Here is a 21375-nt window from a genome sequence, read left to right on the forward strand (position 1 = left end):
GCGATAACCGAAAGTGACAAAATTACCGAAGCGCCGGAAGAAGCCCCGAAGATTACCAAAGCGCCGGAAGATGGCGCCCATGAGCTCCACTGCGCTGACACTGCAATGAGGGGTAATTATGGGCTATGGGGCATTTACAGGTGTTAACACCTGTGCAGGGGGAGCAGGGAGGGGGGACTAGGGAGGGTAGGGGGTTTTTATAAGAAAGGAGGTTTATTCTCCTTTAATGATTTAGATTATCCAACACAGAAAGCATTGTTAAATTGTGATTTCACCTTTTTATTTTGCTTGCTTTTATTACACAATAATATTAGATAAAGCAGATCAGATATTAGATAAAGACATATGAATACCTTGGTGTTAAAGGAAAAAACTTTACCCCAAAATGAATAAATAAGCAACAGATTATGTCATAAGTAGAGTATTAAAGAATATTTAAGTAAATATTGTCCTTTTCATTTTTTTACCTTGAGCCCCCATTCTCTGTGCTGCCTCAAATACCACCTGACCAGAAATACTGCAGCTCTAACTGTAACAGGAAGAAGTGTGGATGCAAAAGACACAACTCTGTCTGTTAATTGGCTCATGTGACATAACATGTATGGTTTGTTTATGGTTTGTTTGAGTTAGGATTACCCAATAGCACATAATAATTAAGTATATTATTATGAAAATGGTTTATTTACATGAAGCAGGGATTTACATATGAGCTGTTTTTATGTGATTTGTTTTTTTAAAGTCTTACATTGTTATGTGGTATAGTTTTCCTTTAAGCTGTCCATACAGAGGGATGCTAATTCTGCTCCTTGTATGTCCCCCCCCAAAGATTGATGGATAAAAATCATTTAAATGTGGTGCTTTTCTGACAGGCCAGGAGCCTGTTATGATCTAATTTTGCCATGGGGTATGTGGCCTAATTCCGTACATTATCAGACTTCATCCACATTTCTCAGCCTTGATATAACACATTTATTTAGAGAAAACACATCTCTATATTAAATTACAATACACAATGTCATATCTCTCACTTTCCTGACTCCCCATGTTGGTGGAATGGTGATGCATTAGTTACCACTGATGCCTTATAGCCAGGCCCGGATTTGTGTTGAGGCCTAGGGTGGCAACATTTTAGTTGCAGCATACTGCCCAGCCAAAGCTCCCCAGTGCTGTGGCACTTGCGTGCGCAGGGGAGGTGGTCGCTCGAAGTCGGAGGGTGCTAGGATGACACAGCCTCTGGGCGCCAATTGTAGAAATCAGGCCCTGCTTATAGCACTTGGTTCCTGGGTTTGATTGGTTACAATTGGTGATAAAATTTGTAGCGTAATTTGTTGCACGGCAAAAAAAATGTTGTCGCCTATAGGGGTATATTTATCAAAGAGTGAAGTTAATAGTGAAGTACCGCCACTAGAGTGAAATTCCGCCACTCTCCATTCATTTCTATGGGATTTTTATAGGCGTATTTATCAAAGGGTGAACTTTCACCCATTGATAAATATGCCTTTCAAAATCCCATAGAAATGAATTGAGAGCTGCGGAATGTAACTCTAGTGGCGGAACTTCACTCTGTGATAAATTTACCCCATAGACTTCAATGCATTTAGCCGTTTTGCTAATTTTTGGTGAAGAGCAATGGGTCTGATTCGCCCCTTGACTACTTGGGCCGTATTTAACACTATTTCATTTTCAAGGAGACGGTCTTCCACAATTAAGTCGCATTTGTTTCAATGATTCTGTTTGTGGATAAGCAGTTTGTTTTAGGATTTTTAATTAAATTATAAAAAAAGTTAAACATCGCCAATTTTTATTCACTGAGCTAGTAGCCTATTGGGGTTATATGATAACTGTTGGGTCACTCTGATCTGGCTGCAGATAATTTGTATAGTTGCCAAGAATTTATGGCATTTGGGAATTGACAACACATTGGCACACAATACATTTTGTTGCATGCCCAGCCAGGTGATAACAATACAGTCTGTGCTCCAGCCCAGGTGACAAAACATCTGAAAATACCTTTCCATTGGTATTGTTGTTCATCACAACCAGTAGCATTTCAATAGTGTGAAAGCCAGAACATTTACTCAACTGAAATTTTTACTGTCAGCAATTAATACTGATAACAATGGAAAGGTACTTTAGGACATTTTGTCACCTGGGCTGGAAGAAATTAAGTGCAGGTAACATAACGTACCATGTGCCATTATCCATAAAGGGATACTGTCATTGGAAAAAAAAAATTTCAAAATGAATCAGTTAATAGTGCTGCTCCATCAGAATTCTGCACTGGAATCCATTTCTCAAAAGAGCAAACAGATTTTTTTATATTCAATTTTGAAATCTGACATGGGGCTAGACATATTGTCAATTTCCCAGCTGCCCCAAGTCATGTGACTAGTGCTCTGATAAACTTCAATCACTCTTTACTGCTGTACTGCAAGTTGGAGTGATATCACCCCCCTCCTTTTCCCCCCCAGCAGCCAAACAAAAGAAGGGAAGGTAACCAGATAATAGCTCCCTAACACAAGATAATAGCTGCCTGGTAGATCTAAGAACAACACTCAATAGTAAAAACCCATGTCCCACTGAGACACATTTAGTTACATTGAGAAGGAAAAACAGCAGCCTGCCAGAAAGCATTTCTCTCCTAAAGTGCAGGCACACGTCACATGACCAGGGGCAGCTGTGAAATTGACAAAATGTCTAGCCCCATGTCAGATGTCAAAATTGAATATAAACAAATCTGTTTGCTCTTTTGAGAAATGGATTTCAGTGCAGAATTCTGCTGGAGTAGCACTATTAACTGATGTGTTTTGAAAAAAACATGTTTTACGATGACAGGATCCCTTTAAGTTCTCTTGGTAACTTTGATATTATTTTACTGGCAAGGCAATCCATGGCTATAAAACTTTCCCTATTTTTTAAGCACTGTATTTAAAAAAAAATAACAACCCCATGTTTTTTTGTATAATTTATCATTTAAAAATATTAGAAAGATACTGCAGAATATAGCAAAAATGGTTGTTATATTTTCAAAGTCCATGCACGTCTTTGTTTATAGGATTAGTAATAGAGTCAGGCCTAGTCATAAAGAAGCAAATAAGTAATACGATTACGAGCTCATTAAGTCAACTAATGATATCTGCACACCATTTCCAAGTCTGAAATTTATATCCCTTTTCTTTTTCTAACTGCAAGTTAACCAATTGGCAGTTTTCTTTTTGCTCTCAGTTAAACAAGGCTGCACAATGAGAGATATGTAATACTTCACCCAAGTTCATAGTAACAAGCTTTCCCCTATCTCTGTACCTTTATAAAAGAGCTATTATGTGCTCAATAACAAAACTGATCATACAAACTTATACTATGACTTGGCTTCATCTTGAAAGAGATTAGCAGGCACAACAATTTCCTTTAAAAGACGCTGTACATTCATGCTGCTGCTGAACACAGAACCCAAGCTTTATCGACTCATCCTGCAGTAGTGCTATTATATTTCAAAATTACCAGGGTAATGAGACAAGGAGTTCCCTAGGGTACGATTGGCTTACTCTTTGTAAAGACGTGATTTCCTGTCCCTTTTTCCTTTCTATTTTTTTATACTACTCTTTTTTTATAGCTTACTCTATATCTATATGCATAAAATTATATGGTCTTCTACCTAACAACCACTGTAACACTGGATGTCCATTATATTTCATTGCACGTTGGTCCTTTTCCATGTAGTGTGTTAGACATACCTGAAGACCTTTGAGAGAGAGACACTGCAACAATGTCTTTTGGGGCAATACTAAGGCTCATCAGTCTGTGCTTACTCTAGCAGCAGTTTTTAACCTTTGCTGTGGCTCTGCAGGGGAAGAAATAAAGAAGCCTCTGGGGAATCTGGTTTTCTTTGTGATAAAAACGAGGCTGAAATCTCAATTTCATGGATTAACAATTTAGCATTTTCTAATGGTGCTCACTTCACTCTAAAATGTGTGGTTTGTAACCGTTTAAGATGTCAGATTAAATCAGGTAAATAGAAAATGCAGCTAAACAGTCAGGGGTTTAGCTACTTAATGTTAAATGGGGTATTTTAATTAAATAGTGCCTGCTTCTAGTTCTTAATAACTATTTCCGGTGCTGTATTTAGAAATATTTAAATATGGCAAAAAGAAAACTAAAATTTAAATGGAAAAAAATGTCTTCATTTAAAACACACTTGATTTTAAACTAACTCAGATCCATGGGAGCAATGCAGCAGGCAAAATGTGCCATGTGATATTCTTCAAGTCAAATTTGTTCTAAGCCAGGCTGGACACAATCATTGTTATCACAGATCTCTTGCAGTTTTACAATCCCCTAACAAGAAGCTAGCAGGGGCACTTCTTTATTGCCAAGGGTGACTTATTTAGTCAAAAAACATATTAATTGAATACACCAAAATACCAGCTTGCTCTAAACCTACAAAAATACAATAAATAATACAGCAAAATACAAGCATTACCCGGTAGAAAACACAATTCAATAACATGTTATACTTTAGTGGGTTTAAGACATCTTATCTTCTACTGGTATCATTTTATATACAGTATTGGGCTATTAGCTCCCTTGTCAGCAAAATGATATGGTTTAGAGTAGATCTCATCTGACAGTATGCACAGAAATCTTTAACTGAAAAAGTTAAGACTCATTTAATATAGTGTAAAATAATCATGCATTTGAGATATTGCATTTTATATCAACATCGTTTAATTGATCGTTTAATTGATGATAATACTATAGTAAAGAAATCATGGGTTCATTTAATTTACATAACTATGCAAAACAGCTTCAATGTAATTTATCACTTGCATGACTTTTTTGACTACGCTTCTCTTCCCTATCTCCTATTTTACATAATGATCTTTTTCTGTCCCTTCTAGCTGTTCTTTTGATTATTACTAACTTGTCGCCTCTGTAAAAGATAGAAAAAAAAAGAAAAGATAAATGGCAACTAAACATACACTGTAGATAACTAAGACCAGTATAAAATATTTCTCCAGACAATTCCTGTATCAATTAGAATCTATTTGGTCTGTGAGCCAGACATCATGGCACCACCATTGCCACTTACAATGTCTCTATACAACAGTGAATCTAATCCATCCCCCAACCTAATTATTTGGATTCAATTTGTTGGAATTTCTGGAACTGCAAGCTTTAATAGTTACGGAATGCACAGGTGTGCACTGAATATCTATAATATTATTACAATTTGCAAAGACTCAGGCAATGGCATAATCAGCAGACCCTCTGGGGCACAGGGAGCCCAGAAAAGATCCCCATCTCCCTGACATCCTTCAACCATCCAGCAGAACCCATTCACTTGTAGGAGCAGAAAGGAGGGGGTTATAGTAACAAAATGTGGAAGGGGCTTGGAAGAGTTAAGTTATGCACTAGACTCAGTTTTGTAGATAACACATTGTCTAATTCTGGACAGTGTCATTTTGTGGCTACTAAAGCAAATAAAGTTCTGTCTTGCATAAAAAAGGGCATTAACTCAAGGGATGAAAACATAGTTATGCCTCTTTAAAGGTCCCTGGTGAGGCCTCATCTGGTATATGCAGTGCAGTTTTGGACTCCAGTCCTTAAGAGGGATATAAATGAGCTGGAGAGAGTGCAGAGACATGCAACTAAACTGGTTAGAGGGATGGAAGACTTAAATTATGAGGGTAGACTGTCAAGGTTGGGGTTGTTTTCTCTGGAAAAAAGGCACTTGCGAGGGGAAATGATTACAATTTACAAGTACATTAGAGGACATTATAGACAAATAGCAGGGGACCTTTTTACCCATAAAGTGGATCACCGCACCAGAGGCCACCCCTTTAGACTAGAAGAAAAGAACTTTCATTTGAAGCAACGTTGGGGGTTCTTCACAGTCAGGACAGTGAGGTTGTGGAATGCACTGCTGGGTGATGTTGTGATGGCTGATTCAGTTAATGCCTTTAAGAATGGCTTGGATGATTTTTTGGACAGACAGAATATCAAAGCTTATTGTGATACTAAACTCTATAGTTAGTCTAGGTATGGGTATATAGAATTTATGTAAAGGTATGGAGGGCTGTGTGTATGGATGCTGGGTTTTCATTTGGAGGGGTTGAACTTGATGGACTTTGTCTTTTTTCAACCCGATTTAACTATGTAACTATGTAACATATATGCTATGAAAGATCAAAAAAGATAATATCACAAATAAAGGTTGTTTTTATTTTACTTGCACTTTAATACTCTTGCACTATAGTCTCTTTGTCAGTTAGTAACTTTCCTGAAAGAAATTAATAGCTCTGTGTTAAGATTAACATTGCATTACCTGGACCACAAACAGAATTAATACAATCAGTACTGTAGTATAATGAATAACTGACATGGAACTGACCCAACTGGCCAAGGCGAGAGAGAATTGCAAGGTTTGCACTCCATTCTATGAACACAAGTTTCCAAATGCAAAAAGAAAACGTGACCCCTTTTATCAAAGTCCTAAGTCTTTAAATTGCACCAGTACAAATTCCCAAAGCAACAATCAGCACTTTGTTTTGACTGATCTATTTTTATAGACACTAAAATAATGTATCAGTTTATTCTTTGTGTATTCTATAAAGACAATATAGAGATAAAAAAAAATCATTTCCCATCAAGGAAAAACACATTTAATTAAGATGTATTAAATGTAAAAAAATGGTTTGGTTTGGTGCAAATTGCCAGAAGCTACTGATTTATTCACTTATAATAGTGACTTTAAAGTAAAGGTTAATCACATTTGACCTTCAGCTGGGGAAGTAACCGACCCCTTTAACCCCTTGAGGAATGTCCCTTATTTTCACTTTCAGATGTTCTCTTGCATCACAAAATACAAAACATGAGACTATTTATATAATGCTTAATTTACAATCACTTCCTCAGGCAATTTTGAGATGATCAATGTTTCCATTTAGTATATAAATAAAGAATATACAAAATATATGTATATTTTCATTTGTGGGTCTGGAGAGTCGACTTAATAGTATGACAAAAAGCAAGGTTCCTCCATACCTAATTTATGTAACTAGCTTTATCACTGCTACCTCAGAATCTGACGTTCCCATTTACTTGCTGCTAATACCAACCTTTGATTGGATACTGACAATCGCTTACCTACTGCTTCTACATAAATAGGAGCAAAACCATTAGACATGTCTTGCTGTTCAGTTGGAGCCTCCAGTTTGAAGGTAAACAAAAAGAAAAACTGTCCAGTACTAAAGAAGAGCTGCTGCTTGTTTGCTTTTTAAATAACAGGTTTGGATAGAGCTTAACATGTTCAGGAATGTTTGTGGACCCCAACAGGTCTCAGCTTACTTGTTTTTTTAAGAGGAGGTAAAGTAGGATGGAGATCTCTGTTACAGAAGTCTTCATCAGTGCAACATTCAATTGATCTTCGTTGATGGGGTATTGGTGTGTCCTGCAATTAAAACAACTTTTATGAGTTGGTAGAAATAAAAGCGCTGTTGCTAAGAGGACAAATATAGTTAAAATGTATAATATCTAATGAAGACTTTGATATGACTAATGACAACATAATAATATTCTGAAACCTCGCTATGCTTAATTAATTCACAACTGTATTTCATACATTCATTAAGAGAATTTATATATTCATCTATAAATTGTGCTGTCTCTGAAGCTGACATGTTTAATTCATAGTCTTTAGTTATATCTTTTAGTTTCAAACCACTGCAACATCATGTGACCATTGTTCTTTGAAAAGACATGAGCAGGAACTGAATAAGAACCTAGTAGCTGAAAAATTCCTCTCATGACCACACATGGACAAACACACCATAATGAAAGGCAGCTGGAATATAAAGGGATTAACCAGCATGGGGTGTTGGAAATTACACAAAGGGGACAATTCTACCATAGCAATCATGCACGGAATTAATAGTTGTGCAAAAATCCAATAAGGTCAAAAGTGCATATGATTCTTATTATGAAATTTGAATTGGAAGTCCTACATGACTACATTCCAAAGCATTTCAGGAACACAGATGTCCTTATTATCTCCTGCAATGATCAACTTATTTTATACTTATTGAACCAGAACAATGTTACTTGTATTTCCAGCAGAAAAGTGTTTTCAAACCAAGTTCCCAGATCCTCTCATTGTGCTTATTCTATGCAATCACATACACTATGTGCAGCTGTGCAACAGGATGCCTCTATGTCATTTAAACACTTACACTACATACAGAGATGTTATGGAAATAGGCCTCTATCCCGAGTTACAAAAAGGAACTGTATCTTCTTACCAATAAAAGAGAGTGAAAGACTACCATGTTAGTGTGGGTATCTGATTACCAAATTATTAGAAACAGGTGTACAGACACTGTCCTCTAGAACAGATTTTAGAAGGAACCTTGTCACATTAAACACAGTGGCTTTGTCTGTTGGCATTAACTTACCCTACATTGGAAGTCGGATCCCTCTAATCCCAAGCAGCCAGAGGTGACCACGGGAAGGCCAGATTCATCTTCTTCAACAATTGTAAAGCAATACCCATCAGTCCTGTCAGACACATTCAGAATTAAAATTCTAATAAAGAACGTTCAACACTTCCTTTTACACAAGAAATACATTTAAATTAAAAACACTGAAAATAAAATATTTGTTACAATTCAAAAATGTCTTTTTTGTTTTCAGATATTAAACATTTGTTGCTTGAAATCTCTTGGGGTGTTTTATTTGCATTGTACAACATATATAATATATATATAGATATATAGATATATATTTGCACTGCTTATCTTGTCGGTGCTATACAAATAAATGTTGATGATATCAATTCTGATCTGAAAGAAACTCCGTTTTTCTATAAGATCAAATTACATTTGTTCGACTTGACTTTTAATAAATCAGCCTTTTATTTATTTGGTTATTTCCCTCTTCATTTGATGGGCTAAACCCAGTCCAGTCCCACAATAATGCAATGAATGCAAAAGCTTTCATAAAGCATATATATACACTGCTAATATTGGATAAGTACTTCCAACAGCAGAAGGACTAAAAAGTAGAGAAAGTTTTATTCTGCTTTTGCCACCATTTGTTATGAACTGGTTTGTAGTGTGTCTACAGTGGTATGCAGAATGGAAATGTGAGGAAGACTGTGGGTAGACCTTGTGAAAACTATAAGACAAAGTCCAATGACTTTATAATCTAAATGCTGCTGATTGACATAGACAAATAAAGGATAGTGATAGCAGATAAAAGGAAAATACATTGGCAAGGTTCTAAATTTTACTCATTTCAGTGGTTCAATGGTGGAGCAACAATGTTGTCAGTATGTGGACTGATTACAATGTTGTAAGAAACATTCCATTTTACAGTAATTTGGCCGGAATCTGTGCTACTGTTTAATAAGTTAGGAGGAAATGTACACATATCAGCAAGATACAGAGATAATGGGAAAGGTGAAGAAGTAAATAAAGCCCTGTGATGACCACTACTACATGTAGAGCAATAGTTACAGCTTCTAGTAAAAAACATCTGAGTTACATTTCATTGTACTGGGCACAAGACATGCATTTGCTCCCTTCAACACACATGGAGACTGATCTGTACATGGATGACCCATGATACAGTTCTTGGCATGTGGTCCATTTATGTAGCATGCAGCAAGGCTGTATGCATAGCTAGTCAGCAAGAAATTAGCCAGGCGCCATGGCAATGTAAGGAACCCAAGAGTTTGATTCCCCTATTACCACAAGAAGTCTTTGGTAGCTGTAACCTATGAGGGATGTGTTCCCATAGGCCCGGGGTAGAGTGAGTTGTTCCTGTTTTAGGTTATCTAAGTTTAGGAAGTTCATGAATCTTTTCAATTGTTTTTTTTTTAAATACAAATTGCTACATTGGTTTATACAATTCTAAGAAGCATCAGAGGAATACTTATTATATTTCAATTGTAACTGGTCATTTTAGTAATGGTCAGAGAGCAAACTCACTAGGTTTTTAGAATTTTAACAGTTTTGAGAGCTGACAACACCCACCCTCATGGAGATGCCATGGGAAACGAGATGGATGAAACCTTAATACCAAATCTTGAAAAAATATTAAAAAATAAAACGCAATTGGGAAAAGCCTAATTTCCCAATTTGAAGATAACTGAAATGAGGAAAAGCATTTGGAAGGTAATATACCCCATTAAAAGGCATGCATTACTTTGAAACCCAAAACATGACAACCTATAGGAAGCTATAATTGTCAATAGCTACATGAAATGCAAAATGCTTCTGTGAAAGGTCCTTAAAAGTGGTACATGGAATGGGAGGGAAAATCCAAAAGCATTTATAGCCTCTAAAAATGTAATTTACTGTAATACATACACCCACCATGTGGAAAGATATTGTTCAACGTTGTATAATTATCGTACAAATGCATCAAGGACCCTTGGTGCAAGAATAAAAGTTGCACGTGTCTCCTCTAAATGCCTTCCAGTGCCATTGCCTTTTTGGCAAAGACTTTCAAGCTGGTTGTTAAAAACTCACATAAACAGATGTGTGGTCTCAAGTCCTGTAAAATGAGCTAACTCTTCTTTGTTTGTGATTTTGTTCCTCCTTCATGTAAACCAAAGTAAATGTTGTGTCATCAATCTTCCATTAATGCTGTTGCACATTAACAAGCTAAAACAAGGGGTTTGATTCACGAATCCTGTTTATTGTTGGTTTACACATTATACTGTAGTAGAGAATGCTGCAAAAACATCAGCATTTGCTATAAACTGATTATGCAAATATGAGACGTTTTGCTGGAAACTGCATGGAATTTTCTGCAGTTTAGCATGTGGAAATGATTATACAGGGAAACGGTACTATGGGATAGGCTCAGTTCTTGTGTCAGCTCTGTGAAACTGGTCAAAATTATTCATCACTCTGATACCACACTATAAAGACTGGAAACAGTAGGTGACACACATAGTGTGCATGTACCTGCTTATCTATACAAAATATATAGTTAATCTTCCATTCTTTACTGACATATTCTAAAAGTGAGTGTTGGTCTCCTTGGATTGTCAGATGAATGTTCACTATGATTCTTTAGGATTGCAGTCTTAACGGAGTTTAAAAATGAATTCAAAACATTAATAGTCCCATTAAAAGATTTCATACTAATAAGTAAACAATGTGTAGAAGATAGAATGGAGTAGGATCAGCCATATAACATGTAAAGCACCTAGCCAAAGTATGGAGTTACTACTGAAGCAATACAAGTCCCCTAGGGTCCAGACTCTTTATAGCCCTCTATGTTGTAAAACAATAAACAGAGAAAGGCATTTTGTTGATTTTTTGCAAATTTGTCCCTCTTCTGTCCATATCAGGCTTCATGGACATTTGTCCTATTTAGAATTATTATGCATTGTATAGGAAGGAGAATGCTGACATGCAGCAAAAAGGCTACAGAGAAATATAAATAAACTGTGTTACTTTGACCTTGAAATTTTTGTTTTTTTAGATTATAATTATTATTAACATGTATTTATATAGCACCAACATATTGTGCAGCGCTACCCTATTTAAGTGATGAAGGCAATAAACTTATCTATAATTTATCAGGAGAACTACTCATGAAATAAACAACAGTTCTCATACTAATTAGGTAAAGGACACATTATGAGTAGTAATGACATGTAATTAAATATTAAGCTATAGGCACAATGAGAATAATAGATTATACATATTATAACCACACTTCTCCCAACCATCATGAGTTTTTTTCTATTAGGGCTTATGATTTTGGATTTTTGTTACTTTAAGAAGTCAACATTTCTTCTGTATATACAATAAGTATCCAGCAACAGGGAGAAAAGATTGTTACAGCATATGGTACAAATGTAAGCTTTTCAAATGAGTCTTTATCCGCATATAATTTGTAATGAATACTTTAACTATACAGAACAGCAAAATATGAAGACACTTTAGAAATAATTGATGAGGCTAATAATAGCTTGACTTAATGTAATGTGATAATGTCAGTGGCAGTGTATACATTCTTTTTAGTTCTAAATTCAGTGCTCTTAGTTCTTCTTTATGTTCATTTCAAGAATACTGACTCTTTATCCCACAGCCAAAAAGTACCAGTTCATGACTAATTTATCTCCTGCAAACTATATACCATCTTTTATGACCTACTGTGACATCCTGGGCAACTTTAAGTTTAAACAACAGCTAAGGTCGAGAATGTTGCCTATTTACCAAAAGACCACAAAAGTTGCTACGCATTCCAAAATTGGAACATCTTTGTCACCCTCTTTTAATATACCCAGGAAGCATTACTGCAGACAGTACACTGATAAATAAAATACTTTTTTTATTAGAAGCCAGCTTCGGGAAAATCTTTTTAAAAATTCAAAACTTTCACTTTCAGATACTTAAGGAGACTTGGGGAATGGTGTATAAGATGTCTCTAAAGCGACCTCTAACGGTGCCAATAAAGAGAACCTGATTCATTTTTGAAAAACTTTGTTATGCAAATTAATCTTCTCTGTTGATAAATCTTGAGGACCAAAGGTTGAAATCATGAGATACAGAGATACAAGCTCTAAAGTGTTATAAAGTGTCATAAAGAAGCCAAAAGGCTTGTGTATCAAAGGTAAAGGGACATTGAACAATTGTAAGATGTTGTTTTGTGCTGCCTGCACAGAATAATAATAAAGTTTCTGGACATTTGTAAAGCCACAGTTCCAACCAGAAGTGAACGGGTGCCGTAGAGTAAAAGTTTTAAAGTCCCTCATATATGACTCTGGCCTAAGATGCAGAACTTTGAAAAAATAAACATTGCTAATTTTAGCATTAGTTCTGAAATCTGCTTGTGTATTTATAGATATGCAGTTTAATATGTTTAGCAGGAGTTCACTGATGTAACATAATACATTCTATATGGTAAAGCCAGAAGCTGTATGTGGGCTTCCCTGTACTACATGAGTAATGCCTCATTACCTACATTTCGTTTCCAAGTCAAACTTGGTGAGGGTGCATAAAACAAGAGCATGTATTGTGTATGGCAAGTGCAAATAGTGCATTACAGCACTGAGTGACTGGTTCCATACTGAGAGCAGAGAAAGACATACTGCACACACTGCAAATTCTTGGCCTACTATTTCCACCTGAACAAAATTAACATTTCCCCCCCCCCTCACTTTATTTTTTATTCCATAATAATCCTATTTGAAACAATCTTTCATGTTTTCTCCATTAATAATGATGCTAACACCCTATAAAACACCAGGAAAATCTTCTGCTTGGTATTAGGGTACTTCTGAATATGGCACAGAACACTTCAGACAAGCTAAATCCTGGCTTGGCTGGTATCCCAGAGTAGCTCTACATTTGTATGGGTATTGTAATCAGGAAAGTAGTTCAATTCAACCAGTCAATAGATTTCTGATATGCAATGTGAAAAAAAAATATTTTCTTAAAATGCAGGAATTTCAGCTGTTTTATATTCAGTTAAATTGGTGATGACAAGGGGAGACTTTGGGTGCTAGGGCAGTGGCTCATGCCATCACTTCCATATTGCTGACAAAGCTATTCACATTGCAAATTGTTTTTGTTTTCTATACATCAATGAGTCAATACATTTCTGATTTGCAATGTGAAAAAAATATATGTTCTTGAAATGCAGCACTTTCAGCTGTTTCATATTCAGTTCACTTGGTTATGACAGGGGGAGATTTTGGGTGTTAGGGCCATCACTTCCATATGGCTGATAAAGCTATTCACATTGCAAATTGTTTTTGTTTTCTATACATCAATGATTCAACTCTTATCCTTTAAGCCTGACGTTGGGATAAAAATCCTCATAAGATGGCTATACTGTAAGGGGGTTATTTATCAAAGTCTGAATTTATCTCAATATTTTCTGAAAAAAACTCCGAACAAATCCCGACTGTTTTTTTGGGCTTATTTATTAACACACTTTCCCGAAAATTTTGTTTGCGGGAAAAAAATCTGAAAAATCGGATTTTCGCGTTATTTTCAGATCTTTCATCTGATTTTCAAGATTTTTCGTATTTTTCACCCAAAAACGTCGGGGTATTGCCAAAAACCCAGCCCACATCAAAAAATCATTGGGATTTCTCCCATTGACTTATATGCAACCTCAACAGGTCTGAGATGCCAGGTTTTCAAATTTGGACTTTTTCATCCTCTGGGTTTAATAAATTCCAAAAAATTCGTGATTGTTTTAAAAGTCTGATTTTATAAAAAACAAATCACAAATTTTTCGTGATTTTTGCATTCGGACTTTAGTAAATAACCCCCTAAGTGTAAGTTAGTACAGATTTTTTTACTATAGTCAAAACACAGCACTTTCTAATACTGTATATTTCTTTACAGTTTAAAAACAAAGTTCTGATATTGTTTGCAGAAGGCCCATAGCCATATTGTCTACTAAATAGATCAAAACCATTGGAAAATGGCTAGGTGTTTCTTTAAAGGGATGAGATTTATTTACCATTAGCTTAATCCTGTAATGTATGTGTGGCCTGACACTCCTGCAATTTAAGCTATAAAGAAAAAATAATGATTATAAATCAGTTTGTTCTAAACTACAATAAAAATCATCACAGCAAAAAAGGAAGTTGCGGAGCGGTTTTATGAAATCTAGCTAATAAATGCTCAGAGGTTTCTAAAGATTCAATGCAATACTTATACAGCCTTAACTGATGGTGTTTATAACTGGCAACTCCAGGGCACCGGTAGAATAAATGAAATAGCTCAACGTTTGTTACTATAGCTTTAGGATATTGTTTGCGATGGCCGACAAACAAACCTACCCAAAAAGCCCAAGTTCTACGACAAAATAAAGCAGGTCATTAGATGCAATGGATATATCAAAGCATGTCAGGTTTATAATTTGTCATTCAGAAGAAGCAGCAAGATATCTCAGGACAACCAAACATGTCATTGACAAGAACTTCCAGCAAAGGCATGGTTAATGTTAAGAAATTGCTAAAAAGAATATTAAAAGTAGGGTGTGGTATATAAAAAATCTTGCAGTACAGCAGCTTAGAAACAAAAATGTAACCCATACAGGCAATAACAGTATCTGAATAGGTATGACAATTATAAATGTATGTATTGTGCACCAACCAGCAGGTGTTATTGAAAGAGTCTTCTGGACAGTGGTGGTGGCAGTAACATGACAGCATCTTCGGTGGTGGAGCGGGAGCTGTGCTTTCTGTGTCTTCCTTCCTGCTGTCCACATTCAGCTTTGCAGAACTCCTCAGCAGCATGTTATCAAGCAGATTTGCTGTAAAGGAATCAAACAAATTCTAAACATCTGGGCAGGTTGCCAGGCTTTTGGTGCATTTTTATATACACTAAAATGAAAGCAACTTATTTCACAGTTCTTTACCTCTGGACTTCTATAAACATCATGGAGGAGGAAAACTTAAAACAGTCCTTTTGGGAGATTTGAAATTTACAAATTTGAAATGATTCTTTCTAAGTTCTTTAATAAGCAGAGCTAACATTTCTGTACAAGCAAATGATGGCATGCTTGGGATAGCATGACAGGTGCTAGCAAATATTGAATAACCCATTGGATTAAATCACAGTAGACATAAAATGGAACAAAAATGTATCTAATAACAAGGTGGTGTTTGAATTTCATAGTTACGTACTAAGAGGCTCTAACATTGCACTAATTAATAGATGGCTGAGCAGTTGCAGATCTGAACTGGAAATGGGGCCAAAGAGCACAGTAATTACTGCTGAAGACAACTGTTCCCTTATTTCATCTTCTTGTGCTTTTATACATTCCTTTGCAATTAGCTTTGATGTTGCTTTTCTTCCACTGAAATCTTATAGGTGCTATTAATTACTCAATTATTTCAATGAAGACCAGGCAGTAATCTCTTACTGTATATCTGCTATTTTGATGAGTTTTCAAACCAATACTATTTTTAGAGATTTGGCAACAGTCACAGGAATCGTATTTTGTAATTTTTATTGTTAAGTGGAATATTGACAATCCTTTGAGAGCTGTCTTCTTATACTTTTCTTTTTAGGGAAAAATACAGCTATTTAAATGTAGGTATGGCTATCAACAGATATTGGTTGTCATTATTCTATGTATTCTATATATACCAATATCTATGCTAAACTCACCTGTAGATCCTAAGATCATAATAGCCCTGGATACTATTTTTGTTCAACAAGTCCTCCAAGCCACTCTCAATGGCATTCATTAATAATAGAATCTGCTATCACAACCTCCCTGCCCTTATTATGAAGAACCACATACACTGCTTCAAATAAGCATTCTGTCCATTATGTCTTAAACAGTGGGCTCTTGTTCACTCATCATTTCTAAGGTTTGGCCACACAGGCAGAATCGCGGAGATTATTCGCCAGACGACAAATCTCCTCTTCTTCGCTGCAACTAATCTCCCCAATCTGCCTTCCCCTGCCTGTCTTTCGCCAGCTAAAATGTAAATTGCCTGGGGGCAGGCACATGGAACACTTCATTTTTCGAAGTCGCCCATAATTGCCTCACAAGGATACTTCGGAAAATGAAGCGTCCGTGTGCCTGCCCCCAGGTGATTTATATTTTAGGCAGGGGAAGGTAGATCGGGGAGATTAGTCACTGCGAAGAAGAGGAGATTTGTTGCCTGTCGACTACTCTCCCCGAATCTGTCCATGTGGCAATACACTTAGGGAGAAAAAATCCCCAACTATCTGTCCATAATGTCCTTTAATGCGCTTGTAAAGCATAATGTTCCCTTTCAAGTAACTTTTCTCCCACAACCCCAAACTTGATAGTCTTTCCTCATAGTTTTATTCTTCCATACCTTTTATCAATTCAGTTTCACTGCATGTTCCCTGATGCGAATGTAAAGGACTGTTCTTTGTTCTGAGTAAAACATTCATAATGTAAACGACCTTGTATACATCAAATAATGCACATAAGCACATAGTAGACTGTGCAAAATATACCTATTCAACCCATGCACCCCTCATACAGCTTTACTCCAGCTGTTTGCTTTACTGAAGTCAATGCTGTCACACAAATGCCTATCTATAATAACTGGTATTTGTCGCTGCCTTCCTGTAAATGGCATTAACACTTGATTATGATACTTTTGAAAATCTGCCTGTATAAATTACTATGCTATGATTCTATGATTCTAGGTCCACGGAACATATATTCTGCTAAATTCCCTTTCAGTGAGCAGTCACAAAGCTGGTTTTATGACTATACGACATTGTTATTCATGGATAGTGAATGAACTTTTAAATATGTTCCAGTCATAGATTTTCAGACATCTGTGGCAAAGTTAACTAAAGTAATAACATTAGTAGTAATGGAGACCAAAAACCATAGGTCTCTGTTTTCAACTGGCATTACAGATTTGGGTGTATTTAAATCTCTCCAATGTTCCAACTGAAACGTTGGTCTTTCAGGGTAATAAGTAATAAATCACAGTTGCCTGCCCAACATAAATATTGGAAATGAGACAATTGGAAAAAGAGTTGATGTAATAAAGAGCCATCTATCTGGTTGTAAAGTGTCCACTATTCACAAAATGTATTCCTTATTAAAGTTGCCGAAAATCCCACACGGTTACACCCCATCTGCACTACAGCAAAGAACCAGACATAACAGTACACAGCTTTGGTGATATATGTCATAGGTCAGTTGTGAGTATTTCCAGCAGAATGCATTATATTATATTTTCAAATGAATTCTAAATATCACCATGTCTGCCACAGGATTGTGTTGAATTTACTGAAGAAGAAAAAAATGACTGAACACATTTTATAATACCACAAAATGGTCGTTTTAGTTCAGTGAGAAGAACATGTAATGTGTTGGACAGAGAAGGAGTGGAATCCATGGAATTTAAGCTTTTAACCTTTAGCTCCTATCACACTCTCTGATCAAAGACCTCACTGAGGGTGATGGGAACTGGTATTTTAAAAAAACAACTGCTGGCTGAAGATTTTGTGAGCTACATGGACAAGTGCTTATATACATTTTATATGTTAATATAATAAAATATTGCCATTTACACTTTTATTTGGCACAATATGGGAAAACAGTGGATTGATTCTTGCTACTTCACATAGCCTTAAAAGTCATTATTTCTATTTTAGAAAGCTGTTTTTCATCTTGTGTTAGGCAGCTTGAAGGTTCTCCCTTATGTGGGTGTGATATCGTCCCTTAGTGTATCTCACTAGAGTCCCACACAAAGGGTAACATTTTTATTAATATTCATTTTCTATTTTCCAGAAGAAAAAAAAAATGTAATTTCACAGTTTTTATATTACACAGCATTGTTTATGGCTTCTGGAAGCAGAGAGGTTTTAAATACATGATATGTCTCCCATAACAGTTTCCTAAAGGTACCTAGTTCACCCAATTACATTCCCATGGAACCTAAATATACATTTGTCATGACATGGAACACCCAACTCCTTTTGCAGCAGTTTGGAATACCACTCTGTCAGTCAGAGTTTTTTTAAACTTGGACGAATTGAAATGACCCGAAAACTCAAATCGAATTCGTTTTGATTCATAAAAACTTGATTTGAATTTTAAAAAACTCAATCTGAGTCAGGAAGGCTGCAAACATCACCAAATTGATCCCTGGACTTCGCCCATTGACTTGTACAGTAATTCGGCAGGTTTTAGGTGGCGAATAGTCAAATTCGAGTATGATAAATCTCGAAATTCAAATGAAAACTCAAATCGAGTTTGGATAATTCACAATTCGATTTTTGAGAGTTTTGACTAAAAAAAAAAAATTCGAAAAATTCGATTATTCACCTCGACCCTTAATAAAACTGCTCTGTAATACCTTTACCATCAATAGAATCTATAGTGGGAGCTCCCAGTGCACACTAAATACAAATTGTCACACCACCACCCAAGCTTTTTTTTTTTATATATATATAAACAGAAAACAGGTAAGCTTATATTAACTTATCTTAACCGAAATGTATAAATTTGTTTTATTTGGATTATCAAGATTTTAGATTAATTGCCAGTGAATTTAGCCATGCTTATTTAGTTGAGAATAGTATTTAAGAATCAACTATTACAAACATGTCACCTTAAATGGTTTATATGAAAGTGTAAGAAAAAAAAATTAAAGGTTTTTTCTTTGTTTTCTCATTAAACAAATTTCTAAGGTCTTGCTCTGTGGGGAGCAAGTTATGACATCATTGGGGTTTCTGCACATACAACGCCTCAGCAGATGTTGAGTGAATCATTAGTGAGCTGGGTTTCTTTTCTACCTTTCTTTATAACTTTAACCAAGTTCATTCACTATCAAAAGGGACCAGAAAAAATATATTGCTTATTATATGGTGTTATGTTATGTAGTCCAATGTAGTCCTGAGTTATTCGGAGCAGTCTCATAATGAAGTTGTTGCTTATGTTTGAGCTTCAATAAACCCACATTCCAGTATTGCTTGAAGGTGACCAACAAGTTTGTTGATCTAAAGCTTTTAACAATGGGAGGCGAAGAGACCTAAAAACATTTAATTAATAATTGCTAAAATAAATGGGCACCTGCATCACAAAGGTGTGTGTGCAGCTCCCATTTTATTTTTTTCTGATGTTGAGATGAGGGCAGGCATCATGGCAGTAGCACCAATGAAAGTTCCTTCACATTTTGAAAAGTTGGGACTGTTGCTTTTTTTTGTTTATTGATCTAATATTCAATAATATCATAGACATCTTTCCTTTCTCTTATTAAGGAGCAAAAATACAAATAAAATTTGTTCGCTAACTTAAATGCCTTCATTTTTTATGATATAGAATGTCTTTTTTAGAAAAATTAAATGATTATTATTTGTGCAAAGACATGGGATACTTTAAGCAGGAAACCAATCACAAACAATTATCAAATGCGTTGTTATCTAGCCTTAAAGCCTCAAAAACATTCACCACAAAATAATTTCTGCCAAATGTGTTACTGTAATGGAAAGTGAAGAACTTACCCCACGGGACATCCAAGATGGCGACCTCCTGCTCCACCATGCGGCTCTTCCTGGTCATAATATGACTGCGTCAGAAACGTGTCGCCCCAGGATTGGTCGCCGGCGACGGAATGGACGCCGGCGTCAGAATGTGCGTCGGCGTCAGGACGCCAACGGGAGGACGCCGGCGTCATGACGTCAACGGGAGGACGCCGGCGTCGGCGTCATGACGTCACTGCGTCAAGTTTTGGCGCCAACTTTGGACTATTTATTTCCAATTGCCCTTTCTGTCCTTGCCCAATTATAGGTCTATCTTGTATAGTTCCTGGGTGTGATTCTTGATTTTCTGCTTATTCGTGTACCGACTTCTTGCCTGTTTTCATCGATTCTGATCCTTGCTGCCTGTACTGACCATTTGCCTGATTACGACTATTCTTCTGATAAATCCTTTTGTACCGCGAACTTGGTGTTGTTGTCTCCTCCTTGGTCCACACTACAACAGAGCCTTCGGGCCCTGACAGTTACAGGAGGATGAGAATAGGCCCATACTACTTCCTACAGAATTGGTAACTGGTGTCTGCTTTCTATAAATAGCTTACTTTACAGCCCATGGAATGATATCATAATAATTCTGAATATGAAATCATACCCTATACGATAGAAATTTTAGTTGGGACCTGATCAATACTATGTTACAAAGGATCCACCTTGAAGCAACTTCCTATGTAGACGAATACACTACCTGTGTTGGAATTACTTGCAGTTACTTACAAATTGGTAAGTAATTACAAGCCCTAGTACAGTTAAAAAAATTGCATGCCCCTTGCTAAGTCATTCAACTACAAAAAGTCCACCTAGATCTTTAGAGTGACACAAGTCTATTGTCCACCGGCCAGTCTGTTTTGACATTCTTATCACAGCAATACACAGAGGAAGTTTGCCTTTTGGACAAAAGTGTTTAAAAAATAAATACATTCCTTGTTACTAGTCATTCTTGAAGTGAGCGTGCCCATTCATAGCAAGGAAACAAAAGAAGTTCAGTAGATATTGTGATGACCAGACAAGCAAAAACAGTCTGCCTAGATAAAACGTGCAGCTGTGCAATCAGAGCCTCTTTATAGCTCTTCTTTGATATCTGACCTTTATAGACCCATCTGAGGTCTGAAGCAAGCGTGTGTCACAACACGGTAGCTTTTCCGGTAGATAAGGTGTGAACTCTCACCATGCTATTTATATGATTAAGTGATACTAAAAATATACAACACTAAGGAATTTGTATTAAGGCCAAATCCCCATTTGGCATAAGCCAGTTGACGTTATCTTCATAAATAGCACTGCATTGCTTACCTGAGGGTTTAACATGTCACATGACCATGAACTAGAACTTCTGGATAAAGCTACATAC

At 36.2% G+C, this 21375-nt stretch overlaps 1 protein-coding gene across 3 annotated transcripts in view; it reads right to left on the minus strand.

The window, feature by feature from the left end:
- bmpr1b.S (bone morphogenetic protein receptor type 1B S homeolog) overlaps positions 1 to 21375 on the minus strand; it is a 265162-nt gene that overhangs the window by 23700 nt on the left and 220087 nt on the right. For all 3 annotated transcript variants that reach the window (XM_041579676.1, XM_018243406.2, XM_041579675.1), the window contains 3 exons: positions 15132 to 15291; positions 8451 to 8553; positions 7348 to 7450 (listed from right to left, as the gene is read on the minus strand). In XM_041579676.1, coding sequence (XP_041435610.1) covers positions 7348 to 7450; positions 8451 to 8553; positions 15132 to 15291 — 366 coding nt within the window. The remainder of the gene's footprint in view (positions 1 to 7347; positions 7451 to 8450; positions 8554 to 15131; positions 15292 to 21375) is intronic.

Source organism: Xenopus laevis, chromosome 1S (genome assembly GCF_017654675.1).
Source record: "Xenopus laevis strain J_2021 chromosome 1S, Xenopus_laevis_v10.1, whole genome shotgun sequence".
NCBI classification, from domain to species: Eukaryota; Metazoa; Chordata; class Amphibia; order Anura; family Pipidae; genus Xenopus; species Xenopus laevis.